Source organism: Mobula birostris, chromosome 3, assembly GCF_030028105.1.
Source record: "Mobula birostris isolate sMobBir1 chromosome 3, sMobBir1.hap1, whole genome shotgun sequence".
NCBI classification, from domain to species: domain Eukaryota; kingdom Metazoa; phylum Chordata; class Chondrichthyes; order Myliobatiformes; family Myliobatidae; genus Mobula; species Mobula birostris.
In genome coordinates this window covers 37,792,924-37,816,598 of record NC_092372.1, presented here as the reverse complement: position 1 = coordinate 37,816,598, position 23,675 = coordinate 37,792,924, and the positions used below count along the sequence as shown (strand labels likewise).

At 39.7% G+C, this 23,675-nt stretch overlaps 1 protein-coding gene across 2 annotated transcripts in view; it reads left to right on the top strand.

Moving 5' to 3' along the window:
• The window catches only part of LOC140194566 (potassium/sodium hyperpolarization-activated cyclic nucleotide-gated channel 1-like), a 255,750-nt gene that overhangs the window by 17,711 nt on the left and 214,364 nt on the right, over nucleotides 1-23,675 (top strand). For both annotated transcript variants that reach the window (XM_072251785.1, XM_072251786.1), the window contains exon 2: nucleotides 13,833-14,256. In XM_072251785.1, coding sequence (XP_072107886.1) covers nucleotides 13,833-14,256 — 424 coding nt within the window. The remainder of the gene's footprint in view (nucleotides 1-13,832; nucleotides 14,257-23,675) is intronic.

The window sequence follows — 23,675 nt, the reverse complement described above, 5'->3', positions numbered from 1 at the left end:
TTTCACAGTCAGTGGCTAACAATTGGGTGGTATGCAATCCAATTTCTGGCAAAGTATTTATAAAAGCACCCAGTTTCAAAACACAATGTTTTTGAATCAACTGTGAAGAGCTTTTTGCCCAACAACATACAAGACCATAAGACAAAGGAGCAGAAGTCAGCCATTCGACCCATCAGGTCTGCTCTGCCATTTTATCATGAGCTGATCCATTTTCTCCTATTTAGTCCCACTCCCCCGCCTTCTCACCATAACCTTTGATGTCCTGGCTACTCAGATACCTATCAATCTCTGCCTTAAAGACACCCAATGACTTGGCCTTCACTGCTGCCTGTGGCAACAAATTCCATAGATTCACCACCCTCTGACTAAAAAAATTTCTTCGCATTTCTGTTCTGAATGAGCGCCCTTCAATCCTTAAGTCATGCCCTCTTGTACTAGACTCCCCCATCATGGGAAACAACTTTGCCACATCCACTCTGTCCATGCCTTTCAACATTCGAAATGTTTCTATGAGGTCTCCCCTCATTCTTCTAAACTCTAAGGAATACAGTCCAAGAGCGGACAAACATTCCTCATATGTTAACCCTCTCATTCCCAGAATCATTCTAGTGAATCTTCTCTTTACCCTCTCCAACGTCAGCACATCCTTTCTTAAATAAGGAGACCAAAACTGCCCACAGTACTCCAAGTGAGGTCTCACCAGTGCCTTATAGAGCCTCAGCATCACATCCCTGCTCCTATGCTCTAGAAATGAATGCCAACGTTGCATTCCCCTTCTTCGCTACCGACTCAACCCAGAGGACAACCTTAGGGGTATCCTGTACGAGGACTTCCAAGTCCCGTTGCATCTCAGAACTTTGAATTCTTTCCCCATTTAAATAATAGTCTGCCCATTTATTTCTTCTGCCAAAGTGCATAACCATACACTTTCCAATCTCCAATCTCTCAATCAAACCATACACTTTATAATCTCACTGAGAGGAAAAATTGCATTTCTGATTGCTGTTACTCAGAGAGCTGTAATCAATATTTTAATAAGGGGAGCTGAATATGGTCTGTCAATATTATTGGAATGATTGGATTTCAGTTTTGGGGTTCTTTTGGAAGGCGAATAATATTAAAATATTGCTTTACTTTTCCAATAAAAATAACTGGTAACATATGGATTGGATTTATTTTGGTTTCTCTAATTGGAGAATCTGATGTCTGTTTTGATCCATGCCTCGTTTATTAGTTGGCTTAATGGTGATAATAATTGTAGTTGTATGAGGTTCTTTGTTCAAACTTGATCATGCTTTCCAATACAATAGTTTCACAAAATAAAACCAGCTTAAGACTGGGTTGAGAGGAATCAAATGCAGACAGAATTACAAAATCATGTAACTTATTCCTCAAGACTTCAACATTTTTTGTGGACTAAGTGGAAAATTATAATGGATTGCAGTATCCTTTCCACTTGTTCAGCATTAAAACTTTTCTTAATCTGCTTGCATATCTATTCTCAATGTTCTGTTTGCTTCTGTAGTTATGTAGAATAAACAGTGAACTTTGAGTTATACTCATGCAGGCTCAGTGAATGAGTCCTCCATTATGTCCCCTGTAAGTGAAGCTGTGATATTGTTCCTGAATAATACTGCAGCTCTCCTCCACCCTCACATTTTACCTCCTCTATCTTTTTTTTTCCTTTTCTCAACCTTGTCTCTGTTATGGCTACATCATTAATCCATGCTCTAAATTCATCACACTTACCCATAATGCTCCTAGCATTAAAATGGCACACTTCAACCCGTCTGTCCCATTGTGTCTACTGTCTTATTCCTGCCTGCTCTTACTGGTCATGACATCTACTTTCATCTCAATCCCTCCACTTTAGCCAAGCTAGTTTAAACCTTCTCGAGTAGCACTAATGAACCTCTTGGCCAAGATATTGGTTCCCTCCATTTAAGGTGCAATCCGTTCCACTTGCACACGTCACCCCTGACCCAGAAGAGGTTCCTGTGATGCAAGAACTGGAAACCCTGCCCCATGCACCATTTCTTCATCTGTTCTACCATTCTGCTTCTGCCCTGACAAGCATGTAGCACCAGGAATAATACCAAGATTACTACCTTCTGAGATCCCACTTTTCAGCCTCTTTCCAAACCCGTAACGCTCACAGTGCAGGATCTCTTACTCCTTTCCTAGAAAAATTGTGCAGCAATCTCCAAAGGCTAGTAGGTAGCAAATCTCAGACCCCCATTTATTGAAAAATTCAAGATGTTGCACTTAAAAAAAATTGCAATAGGACACGACAGTCAGTGTATTTTATAAAAAGAAAATCATGAGTTGGGTTTGAGTATGTAAATATTTGGGCAAATAAATGGGAGCAGTTGATGCCTTGTGCCTGTATTTTCAAAAGCTAGCACAGGACAGTTGTCAGATAAAATAAGTGCCAGTGGATTAGAGGTTAAAATTAATATGGATAGAAATTTGCTTAAAGGACAAAAAAACAGTAGAAATTAATGGGATTTTTTTAGGTTTGAGATGGTAATTAGGTCTGTGTCACGGGGATAAATATTGAGCCTTCAGCTGTTCGCAATTTACATTAATAACTTGGTTGAGAAGACAATGTAGTGTTTTTAAGTTTGCTGACCATACAAAGATGAGTAAAAAAGATAGGAAGTAGAGGCAACCATATGTAACTTGGCCCCTCCGGCCTCCTCTGCCACTCAGCAAGGTGAATGGGGATCTTCTACTTTAATGCCATTTCCCTGCACTATTCCATATCATTGGATTCTGTTAACATAGAGAGATCTATTGACTTTTTTTTTAATGAGTTCGTCGACTGATCATCCACAGCTTTCTGGAATAGAGAAATCCAAAGGTTCACAGCATTCTGGATGAAGAGATCTTTCTTCATCTCAATTAAATAGTGTACACCTTACTGTGAGGCAGTGATCACTGCTTCTATCCTCCTTCAGTACAAGAAGCATCTTTCCTTCACTTCAGCTTGTTTGGAACTGTGAGAAGTTTGTACATTGTTGTCTTCCTTATTTTGGTTCTATTACAGTATTGGCAATAGATTGAAACCACTGAAAGTTATTTAACTGTCATAATGCTAGCAGGCCAGTTATAGACACCATTATGCTACAGTAATGAGGGTTGCCGCTGGAGACTTTTGTAACTCCTATTTTGTCATTGAGTTTATCCCTCAAAATGTGCAGCAGCTATGAGTGAAATATAGTTACAGGATAACAATTGTGTTGTCAAGAAAATATTTTCCGAATGTGTAAAAATAAAAAGCTTGCACAGAAGCAGCAATCTATCAGGCAGCATCTGGTCACTCCTTGGAAAATGGGTACAAGTTATTTGACATTTGCGATAGGAGTCTGATTCATAGCTTGCATAGTGGACCTTATCAGAAGCCTGTTGATGGTGTGATTTTATTGCAGCTTCTCTTACACTGACACTTTCCTCTTTCACCCTTAACCTTGCTGTGGTGATGGTGAATGAACATGCTTCATTAAAATACGACCATAGCACTGGAAAGATCTTCTTATTTATTTTCAGTTTTAGAAATTAGTACATTTCCTCAATAAACCAGCTGTCACATTTCTGCTGATTATCCCTTTATAGGGAGGCTGTTGATGCTCCTTTGAGCCTCCATTTTCTCCTAACATTCTATTTATATGAAAAAATAGTGTTTTGTGTCTGTGCTAGAAAAGTTGAATTAAACTCCTCTGAGCAAAGTAGCCATGGATTAAAGCAATCATTGTAATTGGATGGGGAGAATAAAAATGGGTTTAATGTAGGGTAAGTGTAAATGGGCGATTTATCATTGGCGCAGATGCACTGGGGGCAAATGATCACTTTCTGTTCTCTATCAGTCTATGTCTCTCTGACTCTAATGACTATCATATTGGAAATTGGATTGAAGTGTTAGCTGAATATTAAGTATGAAATTTATTTCGGTTAAAGTTTCAAAAAATTTCTTTTGTACTTCAACATAAAGTATTCTATATGCCTTTCCAAATTAATTTTCAATTATATAAGCATAATTGCAATGGGTGTTAATCATTCTGAATGTTGAGGATGAATTCACAGAGCTTATTATATTACAGGATCAGTTTTCATCTGTCTTCAAAGGTGATTGGTTTTGACATTGAAAAGTATCAAAACATTTGTTTGAAATGGAGGTTTTACATGTTGATAATAGATTTGAGAAATACTTAATTAAACAGTATTCCTATTTCTTCAAACTTTAAGTGCAATTATATTCCAATGGCAAGTTTAAATTATAACCATGCAGATGTGTAATGCAGTTTGTTAACATTATAAGTTAACAAAACACAATAATTTCATGCACCATTATAAAGGAATCTTAAGATAGTATTTCATATTATAATTTTGAGACTTCGGTGCACATTGATTGAATGCAGTAATTGCGGAGGAACTGAGTAAAAGAAAGAAACTGAAATAACTTTAGTCATCGCAACCTAATATTTTATGGAAAATATTGGATGTTTATTGGCATGTAGCTGCAGTTTGATATGAATCAATAAAATGCCAAAGCAATTCTAGTTCTGTCATGTCAGTAAAATTTGAAAATTAAGCTCGACTAATCAGACATTGTTATATGACCCGCACACTATTGTCAGTGTTGCTCTTCCTAGTGCATAAATATTGAGATTTCAAGAAGATAAATTTATTTTATTATTTGTTAGCGATAGTGCTGATGAATAGTAAGCTTCTATAATGTAACAACTGAATACCAAGTTTTAGTTCACTGGATGTTAAGGTGGCATAGAAAAATAATTTTTCAAAGTCTCCTTTGGCAGAGACAGTAGCAGTTCACTTTTTGTTTCATCATAGTGAAAGTACATGTAGTTTCTAAATGCAAACCAACAGTCTTCATTATTGACCTTAAAGGTTTTCCCTGATATCGGAGTAGGTGCTTTCAGAAAACAAAAACTGCTTGACTGCTGCGCATAAGTGGATTAGTTATTTATTGAATAGCACTGCTATAAATAGATCAGGTTACTTTACCTTTTGGCTCATACAGAAAATCCCAGCACTGTGGCCAATGTAGTTATCTTTGAGGATGCAATAGGTAGAGAAGATAGAAGCAAACTTCCGAGTTGTGGTGTATTTGGAGAAAATTTGTTTGACAAGGTGTCAAAATATGTAAAAAGCTGATGTACAATCAAGACCACATGGTATTGTATCAAATCATAAACACAGGAGATTCTGCAAATGCCAAAAATCCAGAGTAACACATACAAAATGCTGAAGGAACTTAGAAGCTCAGGTGGAAAAGAATGAACAGCCGGCATTTGGGGCTCAGACCCTTATTCAACAGGACTCAAAATTTACAGATGAAGGGTCTTGGCCTGAAACATCGACTGTTTATTCCTTTCCATAGACGTTGCCTGACTTGCTGTGTCCCTCCAGCATTTTGTATGTGGTATTGCAGGAAGTGCGTTAGTGTGGATTGTGAACAGCTTATTACAGTAAAAAAAGAAATGGTTCTCTTTCAGACTGCAAAGATGTTGTACCCAGGATCATTTCTTCGCTCTGTTATTTGCTATTTATATTAATAACTTGGATAAGATTGTAGGGAAAGGGTTTTTTGCTGCTGAGTGAAAATAAATGGAAGCAAAAGTTGTGATGAGGACATTGTGATTTTGCAATGGGACGTAGATTGAGGAAGAGTAGCAACAGAGCAAATCTGAAATGACAGTGTGCAGCAAGGCAGATCACAAAGATCTCCGACGGATGATTCGGACAGCTCAGCACATCATTGGGATTTAACTACTGGACCTGGAGACAATGTACAACTCTCAATGCCTACGGCACACTCACAACATCATTAAGGACCCATCCCATCCTGGACACTGTCTGTTCAATGCTTGCCATCTGGTAGGAGATACAGAAACATCTTAGCCAAGACAGAAAAACAGCTTTTTCCCAAGGGCTGTTGTGCAGTTGAATAATGCTACATCCCAGCTTGCCAATGACCTTTAAGTGTTACGGTCTATCAAAGTCACTTGTTGCATGTAAATATGGGATTTGTTAAAAAATTAAGCTGTACCGCATGCATTGTAAATATCAGTTTTGCATGGACTGTAGTAGCACTGCAATCTCATTGCAGACATCCCACCTCTCCCGGAAGTTCCGGGAGTCTCCCTGATGCCCGGAAATTAAATACGATATCCCGGAAATAGATTTTTTTGAGAGGGAGAGCGAGCATCCTGATTGGTCTCCCTTGGTGCTAAGAGTGGTCCCCAACCACTGGGCCACGAGGAAACAAAATGATTTGGCAATATGAAACGATATGAGTCAGCTACACCTTTCCTCATTCCCTGTCACGCACTATTGAATTTTAATGCATGCAAGGTCATCAGTGACCCAAGACGTGCAAAGGAATGGGTCTGTGATCCATTTGTGAATGTCCCCGGTGAATCATCCATGTCAGCGCGGGAAAAAGATCAACTTCTCCAGCTTGCAAATGACGGTGGGCTGAAAAGTATGTTTGACATAACATCTCTGCTGGCATTCTGGATCAAAGTCAAGGCTGAAAATCCTGAGATAGCCATGAAAGCACTGAAAACATTGCTTCCATTTCCAACATCATATCGCTGTGAAGCGGAGTTTTCTGCAATGAATGCAACAAAAACTAAATTGCAAAATAGACTGGACATAAGGAACCCCATTCGAGTATCGCTGTCTCCCCTCACCCCTCGATAGGACCATGTTGTTGCAGGGAAACAAGCCCAGGGCTCCCACTGATTCAGCGATATTGGTGTGTTGCAATGATTTTATATATTCATACAAGGAATATATGCACTGTGTGTTTAATATCCAAACATTATTTAGAATGTTATGATGCTATTGACTTATAAGTGACTTATAATTTAGTGGTCCCCAACCTCCGGGCTGCGAAGAATACAGCGGTACAGCGGTGGTCGGAATGCACCCAGCACATCTTTAAGAAAAAAGCCGAAATAAACAAGGTAATTGATTAGGTGCCGCCCGGCATGTAAATGGCGGCCCAGATCAGAGGCAATTGCCTATTGCATCGTCTCTGACATTACCCCTTAAATAAGGGGTTGTAATACTTTTGATTGTGCCATTCCAGCGACTGAAAACTATTTTTAGAGTTAGCAATTTAGACAATGATTCGGGGGAAGAAGCTTCAACATTGAATGAACAAAAATATTAAAAAGTTCTTAAAGTGAGATTTAACATTTTTATTTCTATGTGGTTTCCATAAGACATAGGAGCAGAATCAGGCCATTCTGCCCATCAAATCCGCTTCACCATTTCATCATGGCTGATCCTGGATCCCATTCAACCCCATATAACTGCCTTCTTGCCATATCCTTTAATGCCCTAACCAATCAAAAATCTATCAACTTCTGCTTTGAATGTACCCATGGACTTGGACTCCTCCGCAGTCTGTGACAAAGCATTCCACAGATTCATCACCCTTTGGCTAAAAAACATCTCCTTATTTCTGTTCTAAAAGGTTTCCCCAATTTTGAGGATGTGTCCTGTAGTTCTGGATTCTCCCACCAGAGGAAACATCCTCTCCACATCCACCTTATCTAGTCCTTTCAACATTTGGTGGGTTTCAATGAGATCCTCACATATTCTTCTAAACTCTAATAAGTACAGGCCCAAAGCTATTAAATGCTCTTCGTATGTTAACCCTTTCATTCCAAGAATCATCCTCGTGAACCTCCTCTGGACTCTCTCCAATGACAGCACATCCTTTCTGAGATAAGGGGCCCCTAGATCTGTTGAAAATACTTCAAGTGCAGCCTGATTAGTGCCTTGTTAAGCTTCAGCATTATCTCCTTGTTCTTCTATTCTATTCCCCTTGAAATAAATGCCATCATTGCATTTGCCTGTTTTACCTCAGACTCAACCTGTGAGTTAACCTTTTGGGAGTCTTCCACGAGGACTGTTAAGTCCCTTTGCACCTCTGATGTTTGAATTTTCAATCCCATTTAGATAATAATCTGCACTATTGTTCCTTTAACCAAAATACATTATCATACATTTCCTAACACTGGATTTCATCTGCCACTTTTTTACCCATTCTTCCAATTTGTCTAAGTTGTACTGCAAATCGCATTGCTTCCTCAGCACTACCTACTCCTCCACCTATCTTCATATCATCCACAAACTTTGCCAAAAAGCCATCAATTCTATTATCTAGGTCATTGACAAACAATGTGAAAAGTAGCGGTCCCAATACTGACTCCTGAGGAACACCACTAGTCACTGGCAGCCAACCAGAAAAGGCGCCCTTTATTCCCACTTGCTGTGTCCTACCTGTCACCCATTCCTCTATCCATGCCAGTATATTTCCTGTAACACCATAGGAATTTATCTTGTTAAGCAGCCTCATGTGTAGCACCTTATCAAACGCCTTCTGAAAAAATAAATAAATGACATCCACTGCCTCTCCTTTGTGCACCCTGCTTATTACTTCCTCAAAGAATTCTAACAGTTTTGTCAGGAAAGATTTCCTTTTACAGAAACTATGCTGACTTTGACTTACTTTATCATTAGTCTCCAAGTACCCTGAAACCTCATCCTGAATAATCGACTACAACACTTTCCCAACCACTGAGGTTGGGCTAACTGGCCTATAATTTCCTCTCTTTTGTCTTCCTCCCTTCTTAAAGAGTGGAGTGACATTTGCAATTTTCCGATCCCCCAGGATCATGCCAGAATCAAGTAATTCTTGAAAGATCATGACCAATGCATACGATATCTCTTCGGCAATCTTTAATACATTTCACAGCATGCTAATACACTATCCCTCAATCCAGCCAATGTGTTATCAGACCGGATAGCTGAAAAACTTCAACAAAGCAGAAAGTTGTATTGTACCAGACTTGGAGTTGTAACAGCCACTACAAAAAAGAATTAGTGACTGAATTGAAACATTATGAAATAATTCAGTATCTTGTAGGGTTCTGGTATTTAGTGCTCTGATAAATGATATATTGAAACATTAGTGCTCCCACACAGGACTCCTTCAAATTGCCATTTCCAACAGAGTTTAGTGATTGGAAACAATCTTTGATTAAAAAAAACTTCATTAAAGAAACAATCCCGATGTGTGGTGATGTCAGCAAAACCATTGGTTAGTCTCATGCAAGCAAATGATAATGAGGATCTCGTTGAACTATTACAGTCCTTGTGGTTACTACGCTCCTGCTGTATTTATTGGTAAGGAATATCAAAATATTGAGTTTTTTACAATGAAGCAAGTGTTACACTCACTGCAATACAGCTTAGGAACAGGCCCTTTGGCCCATTATGCTGACGTTAACCATGATGCCAATCTATTCCCTACTTCCTTATTTGTCTGTCTGAATGCCCCTTAAATATTACTATCATATCTGCTTTATTGGGGAATGTAGTAGATGTAGTCCTGAACATCACAATAGTGCCTCCTGCTCCTCTTTAAGATAGTGCCATGGATTCTTTTATCTCAACATGAAGCATAACCTTTTGGAATTTATAGCACACATATCTGGGAGCTTCAAGATCCAGTCACCAATTGGTAAGTGTCAATCATCTGACCTTCTCCATCCTGTGTCACGCAGAGCAACGTAGGCTGTGAATTGAAAGTGATTTTCTCACATTTTTTTGCCGTCCAATGACTGACCTGGGACACAAAGTCAGAATATAGTGCTCTTTAAGATGATCCTTTATCTTGAATGATCAGTTTTCATTCAAAGTTTGGAAGTACACAAGGAATGGACATTTTGGTAAGGTTTAAAAAATTAGAATGGAACCATATCTTTGCTAAAGTGAACATTTTGAAGTATCAACGATGACCATGCTCACGATAGAATGAATAGCTCATTATGCCCAATGTGATTTTCTTTGCCATCATGTATTTTCCATTTTGTGACTTATTACAGATCCATTAGTGCTCTATTGGTCACTCTGTTCAATATATTGGAGCATTTGTTTCCATCGGGATGTCTGAAAGTGCGTGAGCTGAATCCACATAACTGAAGTGGATGTCATTGTGTATAGTGCTCTAATAATTCAAGCTATGTTTTCGCTGTTGCTTTGCATGTGAAGCCATGAACAATAGACATTAATAACTGAATGGCAGCAAAGGATGTCAAAGGCTGTTTCCACCGATGCTGGTGCATGTTTTAGCATAAGTGAAAAAAGAGATACTAGATGATTTTTGTTCCCCCTCCTGGCTTTGTCAGAGCCACTGAGGTCCTTTGCAGGATTGTTATTAATTAATTGAATTTACACTCTTGAAAACTTGTGTTATTCCCTGGTCTGTTGAGCTCATTCCCATGGTTTGTGATGCAATTGTGTGCATTAGAATGTGCTGGTTGTTATTGCAGAGTAAATTAGCAACCATTTGAAATTGGCCAAAGTATTTCTGGTCACCATCCAAGTCAGCACAATCCGATTGGTAGTCAGGCAGCTAATGAGGCCATTCAGTGCAGTGTGGCTATGTCCACGTTAGCAGATAGAAATTAGATTTTAAAGGTGGAACCTATGCCAAGCATTTACAACAGCACAAAGCAGTTGTCAAAGATAAATGTTCGTAAATCATGATTTAGGGGGAAAATCACCCTAATGAATTTTAAACAGTTTTAAAAAAATTGTTTCTTGATTACATTAATGTTATTCAATTGGAAACAAGTCATATTTGCGAAACTTAATTCAATGCTCATAAAATGGTGGAGTCTAATTTCAAGACAAATTTTCTCGTTACTTTTAAAGTGTGCATTTTACAATGAAGATAAATGTCCATCTCCTAAGAAGTAGCAGAATTGCTTTTTCTCTTGTAATATTGTGGAAACAAATGAAAACATTGTCTATAGAAATTATTTTTAATCTGTGCTATGTGAATGTATTGTAAAAACATAACGGAAAACGTCATGTCAGGTGTGAAGGCAGCACTTTCTAGTCATTAGTTTGTAAGTCATATATATTGAAATTGTCACTGTGCATAGATAAACATTAAGAGTGCATCTGTAGAAGCTGTACTGGTGGAATGCCAAATGAAGAGTACATATCCTTTATCACTGATGCAATATACGACGATAACAGATTTCTAGGAGCTTGATTGATTCCGTATCTTTTTTTGCTCTCAGAATACAGTCGATATATCATTTATATTACTGCTCATAGACCTGATTGTAGAGAGTATATATTTGCAATATAAATCTATAAAAGCACTGAAGTATTATTTCTGTGCTACTTCTGCTTCCTGCAAAGTGATTGTTGCATGCATTTAATTGAGTGATATCTTAGAACATTGGTAATACTGGATTTGACTTGAAGTGACAGACTAGTTCCTCTGGTGGACCATGGGTACAAACACATTATCTGATGAACTAGATTGTTTCTTCAGTAACAGGATACATGTGGTGGTGTGTTTGTTCAAGGTAACGCAGAGGCTGTTTTTGGCCTAATTGGTGCAAGTAACAGATATGAGCCAGCAAAGTATTATGACAAATTTCCTACCCTTGTTACAACAAAGCAGTAATTTCCAATGCACTGCTTAATTCACTGATGTGGAGGTCACTGGATCCACATATCCTAATTGTTCATCCCTAAAGGTAGCATGTTTGTGCATATCTGAGGTTAGTTAAAAGACAATCTTTTGCTGTAGATCGGGAGTACAGTTTAACCAGACCTTTATAAAGATACCAGATTTCCAAATCCAATGTGTTTCTATAACAATCAGATGGAATCATTCTCAGTACCAGTACTAGCTGTTTATTCAAAAACTTATTGCATTTAAATTGCCTGGCTGCAATGGTGAGATTCATTCTCATTTCTCTAGATCAGTGGTTTGGGGAAAAAAAAACAGAAAATGCTGGAAACACTCGGCATGTCAGGTAGCATCTATATAGAGAGAAAAAGAATTAACACTCTGGCTTGATAACACCCAGAGTATTTTGATTGAAATCAAACCTGTTTTAAGTTGCAGTGAAGAGGGATCACAGTGAAGAGCATGTTTCTGGATGAGAGTAGGAGTTCGGCATGGACTAGAAGGGCCGAGATGGCCTGTTTCCCTGCTGTAATTGTTATATGTTATATATATATAGTGTGTGTGTGCGTGTGTGTGTATATGTGTATGTATATATATATATATATATATATATATATATATATATATATATATATATATGTGTGTGTGTGTATAGGTTGTGGCAGAAATTGCAAGTGGAAGAAATCAAATGAAAATGTCAGAGAGGAAAGGAAGGGAAAACAATACTGAAATTGAACTAAAAATTGCAGCTACTGGAAATATGAAATGATAGAAAATGCTGCAAAGTTTTGAAGTGCTGAAGTAATCTTTTTGATTACCTTGAACATATTTAATTATTGGTACAACAAAAGTAAAGATAAGTATAAATTTACAAAATAAATCTCATTTTCATGGTGTGTCAAGAATATGAACATTGATACCAGGACAAAACACTACCATTCATTGGCGGGGAGGGGTGGGGTGGTCTTTGGAAGTCTAAATCTCTGATTAAACAATTCAATAAGCTTAGTGATATTTACAGACACAATAAAATAAAGTGCAATATGCAGTGAATTGAACTTAGGATAAAACCTTGTTTCTTGACATATCATATCGCCACAATTGTGTAAATTAAATTTCTAAGTTCCTTGCTCAGAGTGGAATATGCTGTCCTACCCAGAAAAATTCCAGCTTCAATCTGTGCTGAACAGTAGTAGTTGGCAGCTGTCGATCCCAGGGGATCATGGGTTTGTTCTTCTGGTGGACTCCGGGCAGGAAGATTTGAAGAGCTGGCTATTGTCCATGTAGCGGGTTTCTGTTCTCCACATCACTGATGTAGCCCAAGGGAAGGGAAAGCGCTGATACAGCTTGGCATCAGTGTCATCGCAGAGGTTGCCAGAGTGAATTTGTAAACAATGTCAAACTGCCTTAGGGACCCCAGCTCCAGATTTCTTCCTTGGGGTTTACTCCTGAAACCTTTCCCATGGGTGGGTATGGCCGCAAGGCAGTGGAGGTTTAAAATCAAAGTTTTCTTTCTCCTAGGCGGGTTGCTGTCCAAGGCTGATGAGCTCCACCTGCTCGAAGCAACTGGTTTTGAGGCACCAATGGTCCGCCTCTGCCCCTTCTCTTGTCAGTAGAAACAGTTCCGCCGGGCCTAGTAGCTAAGCCACACACGAAGGCCAAGAGTTGGACTTGGTTGTCAGAGGCTGTTAAAGTCGCACGCTGTTTGGAGCACTTTTTAGGTAGTGGGAGCTTATCCCCACCACCACCCATGGCTATGACAATCTTAGGAACCTATGCTAAGATAATCTGAAATGTAGATCAGCAATCCATAGTTGATCTCCATTTATGAACTTGAAGGAAGGGAGAGAAAACAGTTTAATTTCTTGCCCTTCACTATGTTTTAAAAGAGGTCCTGTCAGCAGTTATGGCTTTGACTTGCCAGAGGAAAAATAACCCTTATGTTAGGCAGTAGGCCAATCTTTGTTAATCCATTGGAAATCACAAGTGAGTTATCTTTTAAGGAGAATGACAGAACCTCCTTCAGTACAGTACACCCTCAGAAAAACTCTGGAATGTTAGCACGGAAAAGTTTATTAATAACTGTATCCCTGAAAACATTGGTAATATTACTACTGCCTGCGGTATTCCGTTTTAAACCTGAAGCTTGAAACAAATGCATTGGCATCTTTTCGTGGTGATTCATGTAGCTTAGTCCCCTGTTGCCGGTACCGAACCTAACCGTATTAGAAATAAAGAATAGGAACAGTTGTGGTTTCTTCTGCTTACTGTTTACTATTTCTCTCCTTTCTCTTAGGTTTTACTGGGACTTGATAATGCTGATGCTTATGGTTGGAAATCTCATAATTATTCCAGTGGGAATCACCTTCTTCACAGAATCAACGTCCACCATTTGGATTATTTTTAATGTTGCATCTGATACCTTCTTCCTTTTGGACTTGATAGTCAATTTTAGAACTGGAATTGTTGTAGAAGACAATGCTGAAATCATATTGGACCCCAAGGTGATCAAGTGGAAGTACTTGAAGAGCTGGTTTATAATAGATTTTGTCTCTTCTATACCAGTGGATTATATATTTCTGATTATAGAAAAAGGATTTGATTCTGATGTTTACAAGACTGCTAGAGCACTAAGAATTGTGAGGTTTACAAAAATCCTCAGCCTCTTACGATTATTACGGCTCTCAAGACTTATTCGATATATACACCAATGGGAGGAGGTAAAGTACTGCTTTATTTAATCTTACATCAAAGCACCATTTGTAGATCTGTTATGAAACACATTCAGTTATCTTTCTGGGTACATGTATTGTGTTGACACAAAAGGATTTTGAGATGGGAACAGGGCAGGGTCTAGATTAAAAGGTGATTATGAATTTGGCCTTACTGGATGCTGGTGAGCAATCTTCCTTGTGAAGGTGGTCACACATTGGTTGGATTGCTGTAGAGAATCTCATTCAAATCAAACCTTAAAACGTCCCCTTGAGATAATGGAGAAGTGTCTACAGCTTTGTTTGAAGCTACTCCTCTTAATGTTATCTTAAATCCAATTATCCCACTGCACTGAATGGAATTTTGAGTCTGAGCTGTTGAACTGAGTGCATCTAAAGTTACAACAAGAATTCTGCAGTGAAACAGTGTGTAATGGGGAGCTGGGAGCATGGGATCTTACCACAAGATGCAGAGTGTTGTTCGGCAAAAGAGAGCCTTTTAGAGCGACAGGAAAAAAAATGGTCCTATCTGGATCAGTAATGCTTGCTTTGCACCATTTCAAAAAGGATTATATTTAATGATTAGCAGGATCAGTTTTCTTTTTATATGATTGGGTTGCATTGAGCTTACATAACATTTTCAAAAAAATCTTGATTTCATTTCAAGAAGTCCCTTGGGTAACATTTTCAGAAGGTTTCTCAATTCCAGCTATTTTTGTCATTTCTCAGTGGATCTGAGTTTCACACTGTGCCTGAATTCAATGATAATAGAAATTAATTTGAGAGATCTTATGCAGAAGGATGTAAAAGGAAATATAAACATCAAACTGGTTCAAGACAGATGTTTCTGCAATGAACAGATTAAGCAATATGGCTAATAGTATCTGTTTTTTCTAATTCAACTTTTTGGATGCTGTTTGTTTTTTTTTATTGACCAGTTATTCTTTAATTGGTGTGAAAGTAGTTAGTCTCTAAAGTTTATAGTCGTCAGCGTCTCTGAAGATATATCCTGAGCCCAACACTTTGATGCAATTATGAAAAGTGCACTCTAGCAGCTACATTTAGTTTGGAGTTTGAGGAGAGTTGGTATGTCAGCAAGTTTCTGCTGATGTACTATGGAGAGCATTCTGACTATTGCATCACCATCTGGTCTGATGGTACTAATTAAAAAGAGTCAGAAAATGCTACAGAGTGTTGTAAGCTCAGCCAGCTCCATCGAGGCACTAGCCTGTCCACTACTGAGGGCATCTTTATAACACAAATCCTCAGCAAAGTGGCATCTATCATGAAGAATATTCGCATCCAGGACATGACTAGGTTCATTACCATTATAAATGAGGCGGTACAGGAGCCTGAGGGCACACATTCAACATTTTAGAAGCAGCTTTTTCCCCTCTAGCATTGGGTTTGGAATGGTCTATGATGCCCCAAACACTACCTTATTACTTCCTTCTCTATTTGTGCTGTTTATTTATTCTTTATATATAATGCTTGTAAATCATAGTAATTTCTATACATTTCTTTCTCACTGAGACCTCCATTGGTCAAGGCTGACCATGAATGTTGTGTCCTAGTTGTCTAGATATGCAGTGCAACATGGAAAGCAATCTGTTACCCATTTGGCCAGCTCCCCCTCTCTGTGCATCTGATGAACCCAAAGGAACGGCAGAAACTTATGCAGCTTGGCGCCAGCAGTGTTGCAGGAGATGAGAGTCAACACTGAACTCAATGTAGGACTGCCTTAGACACTCCAGCTCCGGATTTTCCCTCGGGGTTTACTCCCGAAGCCTTCCCCGTGAGTGGGTGTAGCTGCAAGACAGTGGAAGTTTGAGATTAGAGTTTCACTTCTTCTACGTGAGCTGCCAACCACAGCTGGCAAGCTTCATTTGCCAAAAATGTATGGTTTTAAGGCACCAGTAACCCACCTTTTCCCCTTCTCCTTTCAGTAAAAATGATTCTGCTGGGCTTAGTAGTTAAACTACCCATGAAGGCCAGGGGCTGGACTTGGTTGTCTGATGCTATTTGAGGTGCACGCATTAGGGGCATTTAATAGGTAGTGGGAGCTCTACACCATTACTACCCTCTGTTATGACAACCTTAAGGAACCATATTGCACTGTACTGCTGGGACAAAACAAATTTCAGGACGTATGTCAACAATAATTATCGGCATAGAGCGTTCAGTTCAGCATTAGTATGCACCCACTCTTTTCATTATTTAACAACATAAGTGCATTGCTATTTGCATTTTCACTGATTAATGTCCATAAATAAATTTTCATGTGACAAAATACTTCCTAATAATGTTTATGCTTGGCTACCATGATACAATTTGGTGGCCAGACAAAGAACAAAAGACCAAGACAGATTATGCAAACAGCACAAAATATGTTTCCTAGAGATTTGTTAACTGGAGTTCAAACACTAAGCCAATCTTGACTAATCTGTCATTGCAATTAACATATACTGTATATAGTCTTGTGATAAAATCAATGTGCTGCATTGAAATGGTGTGGAACTACATGGGTAGATATATGACTGCGGCTTTGTGTGCAGATTTGAGCTATTGGTTCACTGCTGGCTAACTTGCAGAATATGCAATCATTTGTTTCTTCATGATTGGAACTATCATTGACCCTGAAACACAGGGCGAAGAAAGCTGGGTTAAAAACCCAATTACTACAGGTAAAAGAGATGCGGGGGAGTTGCAGCACTAATCAGTGAAATATCACAACTGCATTCAGAGGGGACATAATGAGAGGCTCAGAAAGAAGTCTATGTGGATAGAATTCAAAGATTGGAACGGTGCAATTACTGACACCCCCCCCCCCCCACCCAATATCTGCCAGGACATTGAGGAACAAATATGCAGGCAGATTAAAGAAAGGTTTAAAAATCATAATGTTGATGTCCTGGGGACTTTAACTTCACTAATATAAATTGGGACCTTCTTAGTACTAGCTGTTTAGTTGGGGCAGAATTTGTTAGGTGCATCCAGGATGGGTTTCTAAAATCAATATGTAAATAATCCAACAAGAGGAGATGCTGTACTCAATCTGGTATTGGGGTTTGAGCCTAGCCAGATAATGGAACTTTCAGAGGGTGAACAGTTAGAGAACAATGAACACAACTCTTTAAATTTTAAGCAACACACATCAAAGTTGCTGGTGAACGCAGCAGGCCAGGCAGCATCTCTAGGAAGAGGTACAGTCGACGTTTCGGGCCGAGACCCTTCGGGCCTTAGTCTCTTCCTAGAGATGCTGCCTGGTCTGCTGCATTCACCAGCAACTTTGATGTGTGTTGCTTGAATTTCCAGCATCTGCAGAATTCCTTGTGTTTGCGTCTTTAAATTTTAAGATAGCTCTGGATAAAGATAAGTATGGACTTTGCAGAGATATTAAACTGGAGCAGGGCAAATTATGAGAGGATTAGGCAAGAAATAGGAGGAGTGAATTGGTGATAGCTGTCTTTGGGCAAGTCTGCATCCAACATGTGTCAAGTGTTTAAAGACCAACTGCACTGAGTACAGAACAGGTACTATATGTTCAAGTTAGAAGGATGGATAAGGATGGCAAGGTAAGAGAAATTTGGATGTTGAGGAAGGTGATGAATTTAGGCAAGAAGGAAAAGGAAAAGTATGTAAAAGTTAGGAAGCTAGAATTCAACCTCTTGAGGATTATAAAGAAGCCGGAAAAAAAGACTCAAGAGGGGAGTTAGGAAAGACAGGAGGGGCTATGGAAAATGTTTGTTAAGTAGGATTAAAGAGAATCCCAAGGCATTCAATAAATACATCAGGCCAAGAAGATAACCAGGGAGAGGGTGGGACCACGCAGGGATAAAGGGGGGAAACTTTTGTTTTGATGTGAAGGATGTGGGTGAGAACCTTAAGGAGTACTTTACATCAGTATTTACTAAGAAGGACGGGGGGGAATTGACGATCAGTGCCAAGACTTAATATGTTAGGACTTCAAAGTAAAGAAGGGATAAGATGCTTTAGATGGATAAGTCCCTACAGCCTGATGGTATAGACCAGCGGTCCCCAGCCTTCGGGCCGCGGACCGATACATTGCCACGAAGAATGCAGCAGTGCCGCGGTAGCCGTAACGCACTCAGCACATCTTTAAGAAAAAAGCCGAAATGAACAATCTAATTAATTAGGTGCCGGTAGCTAGTTCATTTTGGCTTTTTTCTTAAAGATGTGCTGGTGCGTTCCAGCTACTGCTGCACCGCTGGATTCTTCACAACAACGTATCGGTCCGCGGTCCGGAGGTTGGGGACCGCTGGTATAGACCACAGGTTATTGAGAGAGGCAAGAGAAGAGATGCTGGGGCTTTGACCAATAACTTTGTAGCTACAGGCAAGGCCCTGGAGGACTGGTGATTAACTAATGTTGTTCCATTGGCAAGCATGGATAATCCTAGAAACTATAGATAGGTGAGTCTCACATCAGTGGAATGGAAGTTACTGGAGAGAATTCTTAGGGATAGGATTTATGAGCATTAGAAACATAGAAAATAGGCGCAGGAGTAGGCCATTCGGCCCTTTGAGCCTGCACCGCCATTTATTATGATCATGGCTGATCATCCAACTCAGAACCCCGCCCCAGGAAATCCATTGCCTAATAAGGGAGAGCCAGGGTGGCTTTGTGATGGGCAAGTTGTGTTTTACTAATTTGACAGAGGTTTTATACGAGGTGACAAGGGTGATTGATGAAGGTAGAGCTGTGGATGCAAGGTGATTGACAGGGTCCCTCATGGGATGCTCATCTAGAAGATTAAGATGCATGGGGTCAAAGGTGAATTGGCTATTTGGATTCAGAACTGGTTTGCCCATAGAAGACAGGGTAATGGTCAAAGGGACTTATTCTTGCTGGAGGTCTTATATTAGCGTTCCACAGGGATCAGTACTGGGGTCTTTGCTGTTTGTGATGTATATAAATAACTTGGATAAAAATGTAGATGGGTGGGTTAGTAAGTTTGGAGATGATAGAAAGATTGATGCTGTTGTGAATAGTGTAGAAGACTGACAAAGAATACAGCAGGATATCAATCAGTTGCAGATATAGGCAAAGAAATGGCAGAGAGAATTTAGCCTGTCCTAATATGAAGTTTTGGCTCTTGGTAGACTAAGTGTAAAGGGACAGGATACTGTTAAGGGCAAGACCCTTAACGATGTTGATGAGCAGAGGGATCTTGGTGTCCAAGTTCATAGCTCCCTAAAAGTGGTTACACATGTTGATAGAGTGGTTAAGAGGGTATCTGGCATGTTTGTCTTTAGTCGAGTTCAAAAGTCAGGAAGTTATGTTGCAGCTTTACAAACCTCCAATCACAAACAAGAGAATCTGCAGATGTTGGAAATCCAAGAAATACACACAAAATTCAGCAGTCTTGCTGAAGGGTCGCGGCCCGAAACATCGACTTTACTTTTTTCCATTGATGCTGCTTGGCTTGCTGGGTTCCTGCAGCATTCTGTGTGCATTGCTTTGTAAAACTCCAGTTAGGTTGCATCTGGAATATTGTATACAGTTCTGATTGTCCCATTATAGGAAGGGTATAGAGGCTTTGGAGAGGGTGTAGAAGAGGTTTTCCAGGATGCTACCTGGATTAGAGAGCATTTGCCATAACAAGAGTTTGGACAACCTTGGGTTGTTTTCTCAGGGGCGATGGAGGCTGAGGGGAGATCTGGTAGAGTTTTATAAGATTACGAGGGGCATAGATAGAGTAGACTGATATAATCTTTTCACTAGGGTTAGAATGTCTAATCAGGGCATACATTTTAAAGTCAGGGGGTAATTTTTAAGGAGATGTGAGAGGCAAGTTTTTTTACACACAGAGTGGTGGGTGCCTGGAATGTTGGTGCAGGCAGGTACATTGGGGACTTTCAGAAATGTTTAGATAGGCTCATGAATGTGAGGAAAGTGGAAGGATATGGACATTTGTGTAAGCATCAGAGATGAGTGTATTTGACCATTTGATAACTAAGTTATTTGGTTTGGCACAACATTGTGGGCCAGAGGTCCTGTTCCGGTACCTGTACTGTACTGTTCTATGTTATACTGATGAGCTGTGGAAGCCACATAGCTGGGTGTATTTAAAATGGAGATTGATAGTTTCTTCGTTGGTATCGATGTCGACGGTTACAGAGAGAAGGCAGGAGAATAGGGTTGAGAGCAGAAATACATCAGCCATGATGGAATGGTGGTACAGACTCAATGGGCCAAATGACTTAATTCTACTTCTTGGTCTTATAGTTTTATGGATTAGATCTTGGGTTCCTCCATGCCCCATTGAAATTTCTTGGATTTTACCCAATGGATGTATCTAGACCTGCATTTAAAGTAGGTCTAGGTCCATTATTGCCAGTACAATACATCAGGAGGAATGTTCCTGTCCATAGTTTTGTGAATACTCAGCATCAGATAGATTGATAAAGCAGGGGCCTGTCACTGAACATCCTTGCACTTGCGGCCATGGTAGTTTAAAGATGTTTGCAACATGCTAGCTTGCCGTCTTAAACAATCTGAAAGCCCAGCTGCTACATTTGGAGTAGAGTTTCTGTTTCCTATCTGGCATACAAGCACTTTGCTGAGCTCCTTATACTATACATTTTGTCTGGCTCATCTATCTTTGGTGAATTGTTCAAATTAATTTTGCATTGAAATTGTGTCTCTCACAGGATATCAAGAAGCACTCACAAACAGGTCACTCATTCATGTGAATCACGCAGTTTAAAAAATTGATTTTTTTAATGCCTGTTTCATTTCAAAACCTGTCAATTTTGAAAATGACGGCTCTGTTTTTAAACATCAATTCATGCTTCCAGTGTGTTGGTTGTGGTGCTGATGTGGCCCTGGCATTGATGTTGCTATCTTCCTCAGTCGCCACTCACTGATAGATCTTCACCTGGAAAGGCAAGGGCTAACTGGACATGGCTTTTGCATAGAAACAGTGTCGCACAAACTTGATTGAACTTTTTGAAGAGATGACCAAGAAGATTGATGGGGCAGAGCAGTAGACGTTGACTGTGAGAACTTAAGTAAAGTTTTTGACAAGATCCCATGTGGTAGACTGGTCCAGAAGGTAAGATCTCACAGGATCTAGAATGACCTGAAGCAATTGGACATCAAATTCGCTTGGTTGGCAGGAATCAGGATGGTAGTGGAGGCTTTTTCTCAGAGTGCAGAACAGGAGCCAGTGATGCACCTCTCGGATTTGATGGGACAAATGGCCTGATATTTTATGGATTGGTGCTGGGTCCTCTGCTGTTCCCCATATATAAATAATTTGCATGAGAATGAGTAGATTGTGTGGTGAAGAAGTCATTTGTGGGGTGTAATGGCCTTCGTTGGTTGGGGCACTGAATGTCTGGTTGTTTTGTTGCAGTTGCTCAATGCATTGGTGAGATCAGATGTGGAATGTTGGGTACGCTTTTGGTTACCCGAATTAATAAAATTATCATTAAACTGGAAAGAATACAAGGAAGATGTGCAAGGATGTTGCTTGGACTCAAAAGCATGAATTATGGGCAGAGATTGAACAAGTTAGACTTTTACTCATCTGAGTCAAGGAGACTGAAGAGTGACCTTATAGCGGTGTAAAACATCATGAAGGGCTTAGATAGGATGAATGTACACATTATTTTTCCACCACGAAAGGAAATCAAAAACTTGAGGGCATGTGATTAAGGTGAGATGAAAAAGATTTAAAAAGGACTCCACACAAAAGCAGTGCATGTAATGAATTGCTGGAGAGACTGGTTGAACAGGTACAATAACTACATTTAAAAGACACTTTGACAGATATATGAATCTGAGACAAACATGACAAATGGGACTAATATTGATGAACATCTCGGATGGCACGAACAAGTTGGTCTGAAGGGCTTGTTTCCTTACTGCATTAGTCTAGGACCCTCTGATTCTATGACTCCCAAGTGCAATGTGCTGCATTTTGAGGAGTGAAGCCAGGGGGAACGTGTATGGTAAATGACAGGGCATCCGGACTCTCCTCATGGCACAAGGCCCAGTTTCTATTTCTGGAATTTTACCATGAAAGTGATGACAGACACTGAATAGACACCATTAATATTCGGACAGCAATATTCAATTGAAATATTAATGATGGAAAGATTTGTATTTGTGCATTTCCCAGCATTAATATCCTAGCATCTATACATAAGGAAGAGGGTTAATACTAGGTCAGTTTATCTCTTTTAATGATCTCAGAGAAAAATGCAATGAAGAATTTGAGTGACAGATCATCTTGCTTAAATTAAGAATAGCACAAGACCAGGAAATTCTAGTGATTTTTTTCAATGAGACTGATGCAGTGGAGGTAACTGAAAGGCTTGATAAGGAAAGGTGAACGTTACTTTTAGAATCTTGTGCTGTCTTTGGATATTTTCCACTGCTGAATGCCAAACACCAGCCTTTCCAGTGATCATCCAGTCCCTGGGAAAATTAATCATTTAAAAAAATAACAGTGATGCTGCTTCCTCCATCCAGGTGTATTATTGGCTTGGTGGTGACTCAGCCGCCAAGTGCTGAAATGAAGCCTGAGTCTTCTATGTCCAGTCATGATGATGCTGGAAAGGGAACCATACGTAATGAAGAATTTGAGCTCAAGGGAAAAATGTGCTGTTAGTCCTTGCTTACCAGTGTTGGTATAAACCATTCTGAAATGATAAGTGACGTCTATAATTTTATGTACATTTCTGGTTCAAGCACAACATGGTAATGTAGTAGTCAGCATAACGCTTTACAGTACAGGCAACCTGGGTTCAATTCACGCTGTTGCCTGCAAGGAGTTTGTACGCTCTCCCCATGACCACATGGGTTTCCTTCAGGTGCTCCAGTTTCCTCCCACAGTCCGAAGATGTACCAGTTGAGAGGTTAATTGTCATTGTAAATTGACAATCGGTAGGTCTTTGTAAATTGTGATTAGGTTAGGATTAATATAGCAGATTGTCATAGTCATAGTCATAGTCATACTTTATTGATCCCGGGGGAAATTGGTTTTCATTACAGTTGCACCATAAATAATAAATAGTAATAAAACCATAAATAGTTAAATAGTAATATGTCAATTATGCCAGTAAATTATGAAATAAGTCCAGGACCAGCCTATTGGCTCAGGGTGTCTGACCCTCCAAGGGAGGAGTTGTAAAGTTTGATGGCCACAGGCAGGAATGACTTCCTGTGACGCTCAGTGCTGCATCTCGGTGGGATGAGTCTCTGGCTGAATGTACTCCTATGCCCACCCAGTACATTATGTAGTGGATGGGAGACATTGACCAAGATGGCATGCAACTTAGACAGCATCCTCTTTTCAGACACCACCGTGAGAGAGTCCAGTTCCATCCCCACAACATCACTGGCCTTACGAATGCTGGGTGACATGGCTCAGAAGACATATTCCATGCTGTGTTTCA